General features: G+C 43.6%; 1 protein-coding gene across 3 annotated transcripts in view; it reads right to left on the reverse strand.

Annotated features, from left to right (window-relative positions):
• Positions 1–15,202, reverse strand: part of lrp12 (low density lipoprotein receptor-related protein 12) — a 50,110-nt gene extending 34,908 nt beyond the window's left edge. Inside the window, exons 1-3 of one of the 3 annotated variants that reach the window (XM_067981508.1) lie at positions 14,546–15,202; positions 9,781–9,843; positions 6,667–6,802 (exon numbers count right to left, since the gene is read on the reverse strand). In XM_067981508.1, coding sequence (XP_067837609.1) covers positions 6,667–6,802; positions 9,781–9,843; positions 14,546–14,672 — 326 coding nt within the window. In that variant the 5' untranslated portion in view covers positions 14,673–15,202. Of the gene's footprint in view, positions 1–6,666; positions 6,803–9,780; positions 9,844–14,545 lie in introns of those variants that run through there. The other 2 variants (XM_067981511.1, XM_067981514.1) reach the window with 2 other exon arrangements.
• Between the last annotated feature and the right edge of the window lie 2,792 nt (positions 15,203–17,994).

The raw sequence follows: 17,994 nt of genomic DNA on the forward strand, positions 1-17,994 counted from the left end.
TCATACGTTGCAGGAAAGGATGCCCCAGAGCATGGTACATTGGCGAGACCATGCAGACGCTGCGACAACGGATGAACGGACACCGCGCAACAATCGCCAAACAGGAGGGTTCCCTCCCAGTCGGGGAACACTTCAGCAGTCATGGACATTCATCCACCGACCTTCGGGTAAGCGTACTCCAAGGCGGCCTTCGAGACACACGACAACGCAAAATTGTCGAGCAGAAATTGATAGCCAAGTTCCGCACCCATGAGGACGGCCTCAACCGGGATCTTGGGTTCATGTCACGCTACACGTTACCCCACCAGCGAACAAATGTTATCTGTTTTTAATATAATGGGTCATTTGCTGGCTCTCTCTGCCTTCCGGATGTTTCTGCCTCTCTCTGTGTTTTTTTTTTTCTCTCTGTTTTTTTTTCCCTGTTTGTTTTTTTGTTGAATGTGTATTCGGAGGTTCTGCAGGTAACACCTCTCTGTCTGAACACGGTGATTGCCTTGGCAACGGGCAGTTGCAGGGGCAGTCTGTAAACACCATGTTTTATTGTTCAATATGTATAAATGCGTAGGCTTCAAGGAGATCTTGAAACATTTGCCTGAGGAAGGAGAAAATCTCCGAAAGCTTGTGAATTTAAAATAAAATTGCTGGACTATAACTTGGTGTTGTAAAATTGTTTACAATTTATAAATAGAGGCATAGAGTACAAAAGCAAGAAAATTATGTTGAACTTTTATAAAACACTGGTTCAGCCACAGCTGGAGTATTGTGTCCAATTCTGGGCACCGCACTTTAGGAAGGATTTTTAAAAATTTGTTCATGGGATGTGGGGTCGCTGGCGAGGCCGGCATTTATTGCCCATCCCTAATTGCCCTCGAGAAGGTGGTGGTGAGCCGCATTCTTGAATCGCTGCAGTCAGTGTGGTGAAGGTTCTCCCACAGTGCTGTTAGGAAGGGAGTTCCAGGATTTTGACCCAGCGACGATGAAGGAACGGTGATATATTTCCAAGTCGGGATGGTGTGTGACTTGGAGGGGAACGTGCAGTGGTGGTGTTCCCATGTGCCTCCTGCTCTTGTCCTTCTAGGTGGTAGAGGTCGCGGGTTTGGGAGGTGCTGTCGAAGAAGCCTTGGCGAGTTGCTGCAGTGCATCCTGTGGATGGTACACACTGCAGCCACTGTGCGCCGGTGGTGAAGGGAGTGAATGTTTAGGTAGGTGGATGGGGTGCCAATCAAGCGGGCTGCTTTGTCCTGGATGGTGTCGAGCTTCTTGAGTGTTGTTGGAGCTGCACTCATCCAAGCAAGTGGAGAGTATTCCATCACACTCCTGACTTGTGCCTTGTCGATGGTGGAAAGGCTTTGGGGAGTCAGGAGGTGAGTCACTCGCCGCAGAATACTCAGCCTCTGACCTGCTCTTGTAGTCACAGTATTTATATGGCTGGTCCAGTTAAGTTTCTGGTCAATGGTGACCCCCAGGATGTTGACAGTGGGGGATTTGGCGACGGTATTGCCTTTGAATGTCAAAAGAGGTGGCTAGACTCTCTCTTGTTGGAGATGGTCATTGCCTGGCACTTGTCTGGCGCGTATGTTACTTGCCACTTATCAGCCCAAGCCTGGATGTTGTCCAGGTCTTGCTGCATGCTGGCACGGACTGCTTCATTATTTGAGGGGTTGCAAATGGAACTGAACATTGCACAATCATCAGCGAACATCCCCATTTCTGACCTTATGATGGAGGGAAGGTCATTGATGAAACAGCTGAAGATGGTTGGGCCTAGGACACTGCCCTGAGGAACTCCTGCAGCAATGTCCTGGGGCTAAGACGATTGGCCTCCAACAACCACTACCATCTTCCTTCGTGCTAGGTATGAGTCCAGCCACTGGGGAGTTTTCCCCCTGATTCCCATTGACTTCAATTTTACTAGGGCTCCTTGATGCCACACTCGGTCAAATGCTGCCTTGATGTCAAGGGCAGTCACTCTCACCTCACCTCTGGAATTCAGCTCTTTTGTCCATGTTTGGACCAAGGCAGTAATGAGCTCTGGAGCCAAGTGGTCCTGGCGGAACCCAAACTAAGCATTGGTGAGCAGGTTATTGGTGAGTAAGTGCCACTTTCGACGACACCTTCCATCACTTTGCTGATGATTGAGAGTAGAATGATGGGGCAGTAATTGGCCGGATTGGATTTGTCCTGCTTTTTGTGGACAGGACATACCTGGGCAATTTTCCACATTGCCGGGTAGATGCCAGTGTTGTAGCTGTACTGGAACAGTTTAGGCTAGAGGCGCAGCTAGTTCTGGCGCACAAGTCTTATCGTTTTTTTCACTTACCCAGTGAGGCGGGGAGGCGAGCCCCGAGGGGCTCTCGTTTCTGGCCGGAAGCGTCCTGGCGCGACCCGCTCCGGGGACAGTGGCAGGTGGGGAGTTTGACTGGGGTGGTACAACTGTCACACTGTAACGCAGGTGTCCTAAGTCGAGCTCAGGGAGGACAGAAACCTCCCGTGGAGCAGAAGGGCAAAAGCTCGCTTGATTTTGATTTTCAGTAAGAATACAGACCGTGAAATCAGGGCCTCACGATCCTTCTGACCTTTTGGGTTTTAAGCAGGAGGTGTCAGAAAAGTTACCACAGGGATAACTGGCTTGTGGTTGCTAAGCATTCATAGCGACGTCGCTTTTTGATCCTTCGATGTCGGCTCTTCCTATCATTGTGAAGCAGAATTCACCAAACGTTGGATTGTTCACCCACTAATTATCTCAACCTATTCTCAAACTTTAGGAAGGATGTCAAGGCCCTAGAGAGGGTGCAGAAAAGATTTACTAGAATGGTTCCAGGGATGGGGGACTTCAGTTACGTGGATAAACTGGGGTTGTTCTCCTTAGAGCGGAGAAGGTTGAGAGGAGATTTGATAGAAGTGTTCAAAATTATGAAGGGTTTAAATAAAGTACATAAAGAGAAACTGTTCCCATTGGCGGAAGGGTCAAGAACCAGAGAACATAGATTTAAGGTGATTGGCAAAAGAACCAAAGGCAACATGAAGAAAAACTTTTTTAGGCAGCGAGTTGTTATGATCTGGAATGCATTGCCTGGAAGGAAGCAGATTCAATCGTGGCTTTCAAAAAGGAATTGGATAAATACTTGAAGGGAAAAAATTTGCAGGGCTACAGTGAAAGAGCTGGGGAATGGGACCAATTGGATTGCCCTTACAAAGAGCCGGCACGGGCACGATGGGCCAAATGGCTTCCTCCTGTGGTGTAACCATTCTATGATTCGGCTCAATACTCTTAATGGTGCAGTTCACTGGGCGGGGAGGGGGTAGAGGGGGAGAAGAGGAGTCTGGGAGGCTCTGCCTGACACACATTACATTTAAATTTCAAATTTTGTTTGTTTTTCCTATCTTCATGGAGAATATTGAGATTATAGTGGTGGATTCACAATCTGACAGCCTTGATTTTTTTTGTTGGGGGGGGGGGGGGGGGGGGAACCAACCCCACCAGATGCGAATATTCCCGCTAGATGTCAACCCAGAATTCAGAGCTGACGTTCCAGTCTCCACTCGCCAGCACTATACGGAGCAGTGTTCGAACCTTGAATCTACTGACTCAGAGGCAGGAATGCTACCACTAAGCTAAAGTCTTGAATCACTAATTGAGGCGATTCCCATACACAATGCAGCAAATTGAATCTAGCTTTTTCTTTGTCCCTTCCTTTTCTTGTACACTCCCACCCTTGAAGCATTCACTGCACTCGACCAGAGCATGCCTTGTACCCCACAGTTTGAGAACCGCTGATGTAAACAATTTACTCTTAAAGTCTATGCGTGCATCTAGGTGGTACATATAAAGAGTACAGGCTGACGCATCCCTGCCATTTTCCTTCCTTACCCCCAATTCCTTCTCCCTCTGAGGAAGTTGCTTTATTTGCTGAGAAAAACAGATGCAGTTGAGTTAAGAAAATGGGGGTGGGGGGAGGAATTCCTTTATCATACACTGCATGGTTTGACTTAGCTTCAGTACAATTCAACCCAGCTCAGATTGCTTTACCATTACATCCATTTAATTCACATTTGCTGCAAATTCACAACCAGATCAAATTTTGAAATGTAGTGCAAATACTGCAAAGCAAAGAAATCCTCAACAAACACAGAGAAAAACATTCGGCTTCCCATTCTAGATCTGGGGCTACTTTTCAACAGTTTATTCAATTTCTGGCAGCGTAAACTGTAGCAAGAACCCTAGATGGAATCAAAAGCTGAAGGACGACGATTTTCCTTCCTTTGCCCCTACTCCATTGATCATCTAAAAATTGCAGCTGGCAGTATGGTAGCTTGAAGGTGTCACCCAACCTTACAATAAAGAAAGGAAGAATTTTTACTGTCTATAATTTTACTCATTTGAATTGCCATCGGAACACTGAAAGGGCATTCTTTGCACATCTTTTGACTTGAATAAATCTCTGTGACTTCTACAGGAGACGTATGCATGCTGTGGAATTCAAAAGCAGTCTTATGCCACAAAACATGAGTTTAAGCACATGCAGCATTTGAAAATGTAACAGCTTCTGCATGTTGTGTCTGGATAGTATCTTTACTGTAGCAGAATTTGCATTGTATAGATTCTTAAGCCATTTACTACAGTGAACCAAAATTATCACCCTCACAACAAACACTTTTCTTTAGGCTTGTCTGTGTAACAACACAAAAAAAATTGCAGCAATATTAACTATCATATTTCCATTGCTAACTTAAGAATACAATTATCATCAGACAATAATGAATCAACAAATAAGCTATCAGGCCTTATTTGTGTACTGCTTCCTATTACTCATACCACATATGAAACAGTCCTGATGTCTCTGCATGTTTATTCAGTGAGAAGCTGAGCAAAACAGACTAGAAATCTCCCACATTCAATTGCTGGTCTGTGCTGAATTACCAGATCTCAAACAAGACAGCAGTATGAGTGTTGACAACTGGCCTCAGTGCCCCCGGGTTAGAGAACAGGGAAATCAGCTAGCTTCCTACTCCTGATCACAATAGAATCACTTACAGCACAGGACGAGGCCATGTGGCCCATCGTGCCTGTGCCAGCTCTTTGAAAGAGCTATCCAATTAGTCCCACTCCCCTGCTCTTTCCCCATAGCCCTGCAACTCCCTTCAAGTATTTATCCAATTCCCTTTTGAAAGTTACGATTGAATCAACTTCCACCACCCTTTCAGGCATTCCGGATCATCATAACTCGCGATGTAAAAAAAATTCTCCTCATCTCACCTCTGGCTGTTTTGCCAATTAGCTTAAATGTGTCCTCTGGTTACCGACCCTTCTGCCAGTGGAAACAGTTCCTCATTATTTACTCTATCAAAACCCTTCATGATTTTGAACATCTCTATCAAATTTTCCTTTAACCTTCTCTGCTCGAAGGAGAATAATCCCAGCTTCTCCAGTCGCTCCACGTAACTGAAGTCCCTCTCCAAAGCCTTGACATCCTTCCTATAGTGTGTTGCCCAGAATTGGACACTATACGCCACCTGAGGCCTAACCAGTGATTTATAAAGGTTTAGCATATCTAGCGATTTTTGATGAAAGTGCACATCTGGATGTTGAGTAAGGACTGGTTAAAGCTCGACTGTAATGACAACTGCATCTGGCCAAATAGCATGGGAGGTGGCTGTTAGTGGTGCGCCAGAGCTCGTTGTTGGGAACTCTGCTCCTCATCTTCATAAGTGACTTGGAGACTGGGGTTAGTTAAAAAGTATATAAATTTTATGAGATTTACAAAACGGGAGCAGTGGCAAATGACGAGAATCAGCTTGCTCAAATTCAGTTGGATTTGGAGATTCTCTGTTTGTGAGCAGAAAATTGGCAGCTGCAGGTACATGGAAAGTGACGAGATTTTGCAAAAGAAAAAGGAACATGCAATATTGACTCATTGGAAACATACTGAAGGCAAGGCAGGAGAAATATCTTGGAATATCGATGGACAGATCACTCACACCATCAGATCAGTGATCCAGGAAGCAAAGAAAGCAAATAAAATGTTAGGCTGCATAGTGAAAAGTGCAAGATATAAATCAAAAGAGGTGATTTTAAAATTGTACAAGCATGGGTGAGACCAGGTTTAGAGCAATCTGTCCACTTTTGATTTCAAGTTTATTGATAAAATTACCCAGCCATGGATGCTGTCACCTCTTTACTGCCCTCACGTACTTCTCAGTGCAGGCCACAATAGCCTTCCAGTATCCCTCTCAAGTAGCTATTCTTTGTTTTGGGCATGGACATTGAATTTCAGTCATTGGGAGCAGTGTTTAAAGCCAAGTCTTTATCCTACCCTCATCCAATGCCCACAAACATCCACTTCCAGCAGCAGTTACTGCGCTGCTAGCAGAAATGCTAGCACATTGTTTCCCCTCCCTAGCCTTGGGACACTGAACCTAATTGTAAAGTCTTCGCTGCAATCACAGTTGACATTTACCAACACATGCCAGGGTTTGAACCCAAGATGCTCCTGGGCAGATTAGTAACACACTATACAGTGTACACCTAACAGGGATATCCATCACCATCCCCTTTTCTTTCAACAAACTAAACATCCAAATCTTTCTGCAAAATGCCAGGTCCTGAATTTGTGCTGGATATGGCACACAAGGTAGTTTATTTGTCCTTAAGTTGCTCAAGCTTACCTGATGGTGATGACTTCCTCTTGATTGGCATGGATGTACCAGCTACAGTTAACTCTAGTTGGATAGTTAAAGGGCCAACCTGGACTTATAATTATCCCACTTGGTGCCCTGAGCTGTTGTGGTGCATCTCCACAAGCTAAGAAAAGGATAAGTTGGATAATTAATGCAGCTAACACGTGTAACATTGTCCAAATAAAAGCACAACTGAAGCAATAGGAGACAAAATATCCATAATCATAACAACTTGCAAGTACATAAAACCTTTAAAAGTAGAAAAACTTTAAGATGCTTCACAGACATGTAATCAATAAAATAGACACTGAGCCAAAGAAGCAGAAAAGAGAGATTAAGAGGGGTGACCAAAGAGGTGGGCTTTAAGGGGGGCACAGAGAGGAGAGGGGGCACAGAGAGGAGAGGGGGCACAGAGAGGAGAGGGGGCACAGAGAGGAGAGGGGGCACAGAGAGGAGAGGGGGCACAGAGAGGAGAGGGGGCACAGAGAGGAGAGGGGGCACAGAGAGGAGAGGGGGCACAGAGAGGAGAGGGGGCACAGAGAGGAGAGGGGGCACAGAGAGGAGAGGGGGCACAGAGAGGAGAGGGGGCACAGAGAGGAGAGGGGGCACAGAGAGGAGAGGGGGCACAGAGAGGAGAGGGGGCACAGAGAGGAGAGGGGGCACAGAGAGGAGAGGGGGCACGGGACCTGGGCTGCTGAAGGCACAGTCGACAGCTGTGGGGCAAGGGTAAGGTGGTGCACAAGAGGCTAGAGTCATCGGAATGGAGTGCGAGAGAGAGGCAGCGTGAGGGAACACTAGCATGACTAACTTAAATTTGAGGAATTGCGGACTGGTGGACTAGGAGCCAACATAGATCAGCGAGGACAAGCGTGATGGGCGAGTGGGACTTAGTGCAGCATTGGATATGGGCTGCAGAGTTTTGGATGAGCTTAAGTTTATGGAACTGGAGGATTAGAGGTGGACAATGAGAGCATTGGCATAAATCAAGCCTGCAGGTGACAAAGGCATGTTTGAGGATTTCAGTGGCAAATGGATGGAGATAGGGGTGGAAGTGGGCAATATTGCAGAGGTGGAAGTCAGGGATCTTTGCGATGGAGAACATATGGGATTAGAAACTCAGCTCAGATTTGAACTGGATGCCGAGGATGCAAACAATCTGGTTCAGTCCGAGGCAGTGGTCAGGCAGGGGAACGTAATTGGTGTAGAGGGTATGGAGTTTGTGCTGGGGGCTAAAGATCATGGCCTCGGTCTTCCCAATATTTAGCTGTAAGAAATTACAGCTCCTCCAAGACTGGATGTCAGACAAGTAGTCTGATAGCATGGGGACAGTGGAGGGATCAAAGGGGTGGCGAATAGACAGAGCTCGTGTAGAAGTTGACTCTGTGTCTGCGGATAATAGCACTAGCTGATGCATGCAGGCGAGGAAGCGAAGGGGCCAAGGATGGATCCTTGTGGACTATCATGGTGACAGTGCAGGGTTTGGATCAGAAGCCATTGCTAGAGACGCTTTGTCTATGACTGGATAGGCAAAGTATAACCAAGCGAGGACTGTCCTCACAAGCTGACCAACAGAGGATAGGAGTTTGGAGGAGGATGGTGTGATTGATCACAATGAAGGTTTCAGAGGAGTGTGAGAGAGATAATGCACCATGGTCACAGTCACAGTGACTTTGTTTGGGTGGTCAGGAGTTTAATAGAATAGAGATAAAGAAACAGGGGAAAATTCTCATGGACGAGATGAGCTTGGAGAGGCCACAGGGTAGATGGGAGAAACAGGCTTCAGGTTAGCCAAAATAGCATCGGAAAGGCACATACTAGGGGTGCTCATTAAGTTTTTACCAAGGGCACGCTGAAAGGCTACCATAAAAAAAAAAGTCCTCCCACTCCTTCCTTTCCCTGAACCTCAGCTCTATCAATGTCTCAAGCTAGCAAGCTGTGAACTGAACTGAGGCCCTGGCACATACAGAGCAGCAGGACTTCTAAGGGCCACAGATAAGGGGGAAAGATAACAGTTCCAGGCCATACTATGAATGCCATTGGTATACAACCATCTCTTATTTTCTTTGTTCCTATAGTTAATGCTGGTTAATTAGTTTCCCAAATTAGATTCTAGTTACGTTGTTTTGCTACCAACACTTTGGTCTCACTTTAGTTTTATGCTGAACAGTGTGGGAATTGGTGCCACCGTGTTGGCAACAAGAGACCCTTCAAAAAGATTTTAAAAAGGTATAAACTTTACAATTGCTGCTGCAGGGGGGGAAAAAGCCCTTTTTGTTTTGTATTCTACTTTAAAAGTATCGTAACAATAAATTCTAATGTACTACTTCAGTGATCTAAATTAGATTCAGGGCCACAATAAAATACAAGAGGTGTGCACGTACTAGGGATTTTTAAAAAATCATATTAGAGACCTTTATGGGGGCAAGAAACAAAACAGAGAACTAAAATGTCCCGACACAGTAAAAATCCTAGTTAGTCATCATCCTCTCATTCATTAGGACCATCAAAGCATTTTAGTAAAAGCTTGTTTGAATGGACTTACTGATACCAAACACAGGGTCATATGAATCAAACAAATCATTATTTATAATGCAGTACTGCTTTAGATGGCATCTAGAATATCCACTAATTGCAACAATGCAGGACAGAATATTTAAGTAGAGAAACTCACAGCACACAATTATAGACTCATCTAATGCATCTTTCTCAATATGCCCAGGGACTTAGAATGTTGTGTTAGCTGATCACTAGACCGATATCAATCTCATTCTAATAACCCACTATTATAGCCACTACCATAAACTGTACTATATTTGCACTTACTTACAACACATATACAGAATTTACTGACTCTGTCAGAAATAAAATAATCCCTGAAATATCATAGTATCACACATCATCAGGTTCTATATCAACTGTTAACTTCTTCTCACCCATCATGCAGCCTTGACAGTTACTAGCACACACACTACACCTGAAAAATTGCTGAATAATATTGCAGCTGAAATCCTCCAGCCCTAGGATACTGCTAGAAAGTCAATCTCTTATCCAATTGTACCTCTCCCAGGAAAAACTACTAATTAAAAAAATATATAAATATACCAGTTGAGATCTCTGAAACTTGTGCATTTCCCGAACCATGTTTTTCTCCCAGAATGGTGTTTCCTGAAACAAAAGTAAAAGGAAAATTAAATTCAGCATCTCAAGAACAGCTGTGATAAGCAAATTTTGTTTTACTTCATCTGTAAAAAAAATCAGTTTGTTACGGATCTACTGGAAAATACATACATATACACATACACATATACATACACATGCCAGTGGATTACTATCCCAAAAAATCTTATGAATCGCATCATCTGAAATATGTTAAAATGAAAACATCTCAACAGGAATTGAGGACCAGGAACGGCATTATAACTATTCAATGTACTGCTCAGTTTATTTTTGAAACAGATAAGGCAGTGAAAGAATAATTGTGATACTCGCAAATCAAGTACCAGCTAAAATTACTTTTGCTGAATTTACAAATTACCCAAAACACTGCTTTTACTACAAAACTGTTCTACAAAAACGGGACATTTCCTGTAATGCAAGAAACATGACACGGTATGTTGCTGAAAACACTGGGCCACAATTTGCTGTCAAAATAATGGTGAGGCTGATGGCGCTCGGCATTAATTATTTGCAAATGCTACAGCAACTTCAGGTGAGGGCTGATGTGTGGTTAAACACAGAAATCTAAAAGTTGCTGTCTTAAATGCGCAGCTCCATTGTTAGCTTTGCGAAAATGGCATCTCACTGTCTGCCTCACCGTTGAAATGCACTGAATGGCATGAAGTTCCTGTATTTGCACGGTAGATATGAACTAAACTCGCCACAGAGTTAAGTCAAGTCATTTCAAGTCTAAGTACCCTTTTAACAATGTGATTGGTGTTAAGTACTGCCAGTCAACCTATCTGGCACTGAAAATTAACTATTACAAGCGTGGAGACTCAGAAACATAGAAAATAGGAGGAGTAGGCCATTAGGCCCTTCGAGCCTGCTCTGCCATGCAATATGATCATGGCTGATCCTCTATCTCAGTACCATATTCCCGCTCTCTCCCCATACCCCTTGATGCCTTTTGTGTCTAGAAATCTATCGCCTTCTTAAATATATTAAGTGACTTGGCCTCCACAGCCTTCTGCGGTAGAGAATTCCATAGGTTCATCACCCTCATTCCTTCAGGATTAAATTATTGGAGATTTTTTTTTAAATTACATTTTTTTTAAAAACATTTCCTTTGTCTTTTTTTTCTCTCTCTCTCTTAATCCACTCTTCCTCTCCCTCTCTATTTCTCTTTCTGTACCTGAACTGACAATGAATTCACCCACTCTAACTTACACTTCCTTCTCAGTCTTTGCGCTGTTAATTTCACAATCCTTCAATCTGATTGGTTAAGGAGGTACACAGTTGTTGCCCTGTTCACTCCGATCCCAGATGCCCCATTTCCATCTCGTACTTCCAGCAACGTGTGGCGCAAAATATCATTGAGATTAAATGGGCAAGGGCAAGTCTAACTAATGGCAGATGCCGTTCGTTGCCCTGCTATGGCAAATTCTGGCCCATCTTCTCATGAGTTGAGAACTCAAACAAGATCTGTCCAATCTAGATACAAATGATCCTAGACAAAATCTATTTTCAAGGGAGATGCAATATTGTTCTCAGAAGGAGCAGAGTTTTCTGAAAAATCTCTGTCAAGACCCAAAACATTAATTTAGAAACTAAACCACAAGTGCAGTACACCATGAAAAATCAGGAATCAAAATTCAAATGCAAGCAGCATATAAAGTATTTTTTGCCTGGGATAGGCCTCCTTAAAATATTAACTAAATAAAACTGCAGCTGCCTGGTACTTTTTTTAAAATATTAGGCCCTTGGTTAAAAAGTAACCTTCTGATTCCACAAAAAGCATGCATCTAGAATAGTAACTAACATGCAAAATTTCATTTCAAATTAATTTCTTCTCAAAAATACTTCGTATTTTTAAAATCAAACTTTAAAAAAAACACAAAAAATAGATAATGACTGACATTTGACATTGTAGTAACTGTACTTACCCTGCACAAAGACAACTGCAACATTATTCAGAAACTAAACACATAACCTGTTGACAACTCATTCATATTTGGTTCGTGTGCACTTCTGAATTAACTCCTGTACATTTACAGTGTAATACGTGCAACCTACAGGGTCATCACAACAAAGGAGTAGATATTTAAGACCAATACAGGAAGGCTAATGATGGAAGGGTTGCCATCTGTATTGAATCTCAAGTAATGAATGCTAAGCATATCCTCCACAAACAGTACACAGTCCCTGAATGGTACACCCACCAATTGAAGTCTTTGCAGTGTGTACTGTATTTCCCCTTTTTTCACAAACACTAACTAACTCATAACACAATTACTGATGCCACAGAGCAAGCAAACATCACCAAGTACAAGCATCAGCAAGCCCTTTTAAAAAAGCAATAATCCTCATTTCATTCCCTTGCTTAAAAGGGAGCAAATACACTAAACCTATCTCTCCCAAACGCACAACACAATAAAAGCCAGATGTGAACCTGGAGGTGGGATGTCCTCCCACAACATTTGCTAACGGATACTGAACTAGGATGGAAAGCTGCCATGACTCATAATTCCTGACAGATGAGTCAACTTAAATCATGAATATGATGCATTCCACATCAACTGTTTTTGGCAACATTGTACAACCTTTTGACTTCGAGAAGGTTGCTTAAAGCTGCAACCTTCTACTCCTAAAGGAGAACGGGAAGCAGATAACTTGGGTGCAATTCTAACTTATACCATTGGTGACGTTACTTGCTGTACTTTATCTGCAGTCATTGCATCTGGTTTCTGTTTTACCGTGAAGTGCTCACTCAGCAAGATTAAAATGAAATTGGTCTGTAGGGGATCAAAATTTAGAACAGCTACAAAGCAGGATTTGGGTTAATAAAATGTTAGAAGCCTAGCTGACTAATTTAACCTGTGGAAATGTTCATTACAGTGAATGTCATTAAATGGTATCAGGTGGAAATTACCACTGCCTGAAAATATGAAAAGTAGGATTGAGCAGTATGATCGCGTAACTTGACCTGCAAATACCAATATCACGGTAGGCTAAAAGAAATTATCCTTGCCCGTGATAATCTCCATTTTCTATCATACCATACATATTGCATTCAGTTCTTTTGAAAATTGCAATAGCTTAAAGTTTTGTAGAAAACAGTCCCAAGGTGCGTAGAAAATGGACACTAAGACAAAGAGGGAGGGATTGTGGGGCAGGATCAAAAGCTTGGTCAGAGGAGGGCTTTAAGGGAGACCTTAAGATGAAGAGGGTTTAGGGAGGAAATTACTGCATATGGGGCCTAAGTAGCTGAAGGCATGGCGATCAACAGTGATGGTGATGATGGGAGGGGGAGCGAATGCACAGTATCAGAAGTGATGACAAACCAGACAGCAGTGTTGTCAGTAGGATCTCTAAAGCAGAACGGTGAGCATGCAAAATTGTCCTATTCCCGGTTGAATTGTGAGAAATATCTAGCAGTACAATTATAGGTGCTGTTCATCCAAATTTAGGCTGTCTCTGGAGAAAACACTTTGAGCCATACAACAAGGTGAAGTTGCAGGCGATTACAGGCCCGTTACTGGTGGTGGCAATAACGGGAGTAATTTAAGGTAATTATTTAAACATATTGCCACATTAAAGCATGCATGGGTTCAAGCGTGATTATTCATAAAGTGTAATTGTACCAGCATGCTAAATCTGCCCAGGAACTACACTGACAACCTTATAAACTCGTCTCCACTGTTGTTGCGCAAATAAGTTCAAACCAGCTTCAAACCCAGAAAACAGAATGGTCTGAACAGTTTGATTCAAAATTCGAGACACTTTGCACTTCCAGAGAAAATGCAGTACATGGGTCAGACTGGTAAATTAATATGATCATGCACATAAAGTTACCATAAATGTTGCAATATCAAAATGGAGTAGTTTGATCTAAATTGTATGTGGTCTTCTACAGTAAATGAGGGCATACAATGGACAGACAAAACCAAGCAATTCCATCAGGAACGAAGCTCAAATAGAAAATACTTCATAATTTTCATAAAAGTTCTACATGGGGGAGGGGGTGAGGAGAGACATATTCATGAATACTACAACACATGATGAAAGAGGGGTTCACTACCACAACTCCCCATAAGGCAGATTCATGATCTCAGGCTGCCCCTTAAGGGAAGATATCAAGTGGAGGCTTTGAGTCCCCAAAAAACAAGGACAAGCAGCAGACAAGTCAACTCAGGCTACGCACACATTTCCCAGCACCTGCTTATAGAGCAGGACTAGCAGGGAGGCCTTGAAGCAAGTTAACGAACAACCCTCTTAGCTCAGACTAGAGCATGGGAACCTAGGCATAGGGAGGAGGGAAAACACAGCAGGGGATGAAAATAAAAAAAGGTCATCTACTAACTGTATTTTCCACATATTATCACACTCGCCCACTGCCATTTTTCTCCTCTTGAAAAACATCAGGAGGTTAAGATCTTAAAATAAAGCCCGTTTTAAAACTTCAAGTCCTGCTTCGTGTGTGTACGTGTGTGTGTGTACATGTATGTGTTAATAACGGAGGACTCAGACGGGTCACATTACATACAAAATAGAGTAAAACCAAACAAAAGAGACAACAGACTTAGCAGCTGATAACAATAACCAAGATACAGCATCTGTCCCCTCTCCTCTTCGAGACTGAAGTGGAACAAGACAGAGAATAACGATCTCTCTCTCCAGATTAAATTTTAATTAGAGACGCGGTACTCACCGGTGAAGGTGAAGAGAAAAACGATGAGCGTTGATGTCCCGGTCCATGGAGACGGATAGGGGGACAACAGATTCCTCTGGCCGCTGATGGAGGATGAGGAGCAGCTGGAAGAGCAGGTCACGGCCATAACCAGCGGCTGAGAGGGGGGGGAAGCGAGAGGGCGAGAGAAAGAGCGAGAGAGAGAGGGAGGGGAGAGAGAGAGAGGGAGGGGAGCGAGAGGGAGGGAGAGAGAGAGAGAGGGAGGGAGGGGAAAGTCAGGGCTTCACAACAACTTCAACCCGACAGGCGAGCGGCGGCGGCGGGGGGGTGGTGGCGGCGGCCCCCCTCCTCCTCCTCCGCGCACACACGGCATCACCCCGGGACCAAAGCAACTCAAAATTCCCCCTCTCGCACAAAAGGGACCAACTGCCGCCGGGCCGGGCCTCTCCCCAAATTAATGATCAAACACAGACTCAGAGAGACCCGATCCCCAGCCCGGCCCGGCTCTCCTCACTCAAAACTGCCAGGGTGACCCAACCCCTCAGACGGCGACGGTCCCCTCCTCCTCCTCCTTCAGCTCCCGTTCGCTGTTGCGGTGGGTGGGTGGGGGGAGAGCGGTAAACACTCGGCCCTTCTATTACTCTCCCGAGCTCACCCTCCTCCGCTCCCCGCAACAGGCTCCGCCGCCGGGGTGAAAGGTCAGCAGACGCCCCACGTCACCGCACAGACAGAAGGTGGGAGTGATCCCCCCCCTCCTCCTCCTCCCCCTTGTACACTCTCTCTCCACACTAAGGAGGTCTTTTTTTTCTTCTTTTAGCATTTATTTATTTATTTAGCAAAGGATGTTTTTCGACCATCCCAAAGAACAAACTTTTTATTATCATAACTCTTGGGGGGGGGGGGGGGGTGAGATTCTCAGAACTTTCATCCTCAATTAACCTTTTTGTTGCAAATTGCTGCTATTTGTTTAGATTTTCCAGCATCTGTTGTATTTTGCTTTCTACCTGAACAAATAGTAGGATCTGTTTGAAAATAGCACTTGCAACTTGATGCAACAATGTAAGGTAAGTCTGGGAGTGAATAACAAAGCCAGTGATTTAATGTTAGGTTTCAGATCACATAAACTGTCAGTGTGGCTTGAAATGGCTTATGAACCTCGTCTGGACCCTTTTCAAACATATGTTACTTGTTACTCTACATATTGCAGTAGTAGGCTCTTACTGCCTGGTATTTGTTGGCATTTTAAAAAGGAGGAAGGAAAGAACTTGCATTTATATAATGCCATTCATGACCCCGGGACTTCCCAAAATGCTTTACAGCCAATGAAGTACTTTTGAAGTGTAGTTACTGTTGTAATATAAGAATGCATAGCAGCCAATCAGTGCACAGCCAATCTGTCCCACAAACAGTAATGAGATAATGACCGGATAATCTGTTTTAGTGATATTGGTTGATGGTTAAAAATTGGCCAGGGCACCAAGGAAAACTCTCCTACTCTTCTTCGAGTAGTGCCATGGGGTCTTGCCCGTCCTTCAGAAAGCACATATGTAATTTTAACTATAGACAAAATATCTTAAGTGCTTTAAGTAATAAAGATGTTCAGACTGTATTCTGCCTGCAGACAGTCTGTCTGATGCAATGTCTCATCTGAAAGACAGCACCTCTGACTGTGCAGCACTCCCTCATTACTCACTGAATTGTCAGCCTAGATTATGTGCTCGAATCTCTGGAGTGGGACTTGAACACACAATCTTCTGACTGAGGCGAGCACCATCACTAAACCAAGCTTGACACCTTTATGCAGTTGAAGGATTGACTGTCAGGTCAATCTATTCTGATGCTTAGAAGTTTTGCAGAAGTTACATTAATTATGGAGGAGGGAATTCCAATGCTAGTGATGGGCAGGGAGGGAATTCCCCAGATGATAAGGCTGGGAAAGGTTTAAAGATGGACAAAGTGAAACCAATACTAATTTTTAAATAAACCACACTAGCTTGTTTAATGCCATGCATAATAAGTAACGTCAGACTACTATGTTATAAGCATGCAGCATCTCGAATCTTCAAAATTTTAGTAAAAACTTTTAAATGAAAAAACATTTTATTTCCCTTTACAATTGATCTAAGTATTGGGTTACTCAGAAACTCAATGGAATAAATGGAAATCCTCAAAAAAAGTAATGTGAACTGAAGAATGATCCATTGTAACCATTATAGTAAACCCACCAGCTTTCAGCTTCAGGTTTAATGTTAAGGGAATTAAGACCTGATTATGTATTATATATAGGATTATAGCTCAGTTGGAGTGAGTGGTAAGTATTACGTAGGGTAAGTTTTCCAATTGCGTGCTAATTTTAACTTAAATTGAAAAATCATAGTCTGCATGAACAAACAAACTTGTATTTATATAGCGCCTTTCACAACCTCCGGACATCCCAAAGTGCTTCATGGTCAATGAAATACTTTTGAAAGTGTAGTCACTGTTGTAATGTAGGGAAATGAGACAGACAACTTACACACAGCAAGGTCCCACAAACAGCAATGAGATAAATTACCAAATAATCTGTTTTAGCAATGTTGTGTTAAGGGATAAATATTGGCCAGGATACTGGGAGAATTCCCCTACTTGTCTTCGAAGAATATTTTGAGTCTACCTGAGAGGACAGATGATGCCATGGTTAAGATCTCTCATCTAAAACACCATGTGCAATTTCTCGATATGCACTGCCAGTGGATGAGGATTTTCTAAAGGACTCTCCAACACCAGGACCGCCTACTACCACCTTCATAATTACGCCTGTGTCCATCGTTGCCTCACCCGCAGAAACCCTCATCCATGCCTTTGTTACCTCCAGACTCCACTATTCCAATACTGTCCTGGCCAGCCTCCCATCCTCCACCCTCCATAAACTTGAGCTCATCCAAAGCTCTGCTGCCTGTTTCCTAACTCGCACCAAGTCCTGTTCTACCATCACACCTGTGCTCAATGACCTACATTGGCTCCCGGACGAGTAACACCTCAAACTTAAAATTCTCATCCTTGTGTTCAAATCCCTCCATGGCATCACCCCTCCCTATCTCTGTAACCTTGTCTAGCCCTCTGAGAACTCTGTGTTCCTCCAATTCTGGCCTCTTGTGCATCCCCGATTTTCTTTGCCCCACAATTGGTGGCTGTGCCTTCAGCTGCCTAGGCCCCAAGCTCTGAAATTCCCTCCCTAAACCACTCCATCTCTCCACCTCTCCTCCTCCCTAAAACCTACCTCTTTGATCAAGCTTTTGGTCACCTGTCCTACTATCTCCTTATGTGGCTCATGTGTCAAATTGTGTCTGATAACACTCTTGTGAAGTGCCTTGGGACATTTTACTACGTTAGAGGCGCTATATAAATGTAAGTTGTTGTTGGAACATTTACCCTACAGGGTCCCATTAAAGCAAAAGTAATGTTAACAGCAATTAAAAGTGGTGCTGAAA

This window comes from Heptranchias perlo, chromosome 3, assembly GCF_035084215.1.
Source record: "Heptranchias perlo isolate sHepPer1 chromosome 3, sHepPer1.hap1, whole genome shotgun sequence".
NCBI lineage: Eukaryota > Metazoa > Chordata > Chondrichthyes > Hexanchiformes > Hexanchidae > Heptranchias > Heptranchias perlo.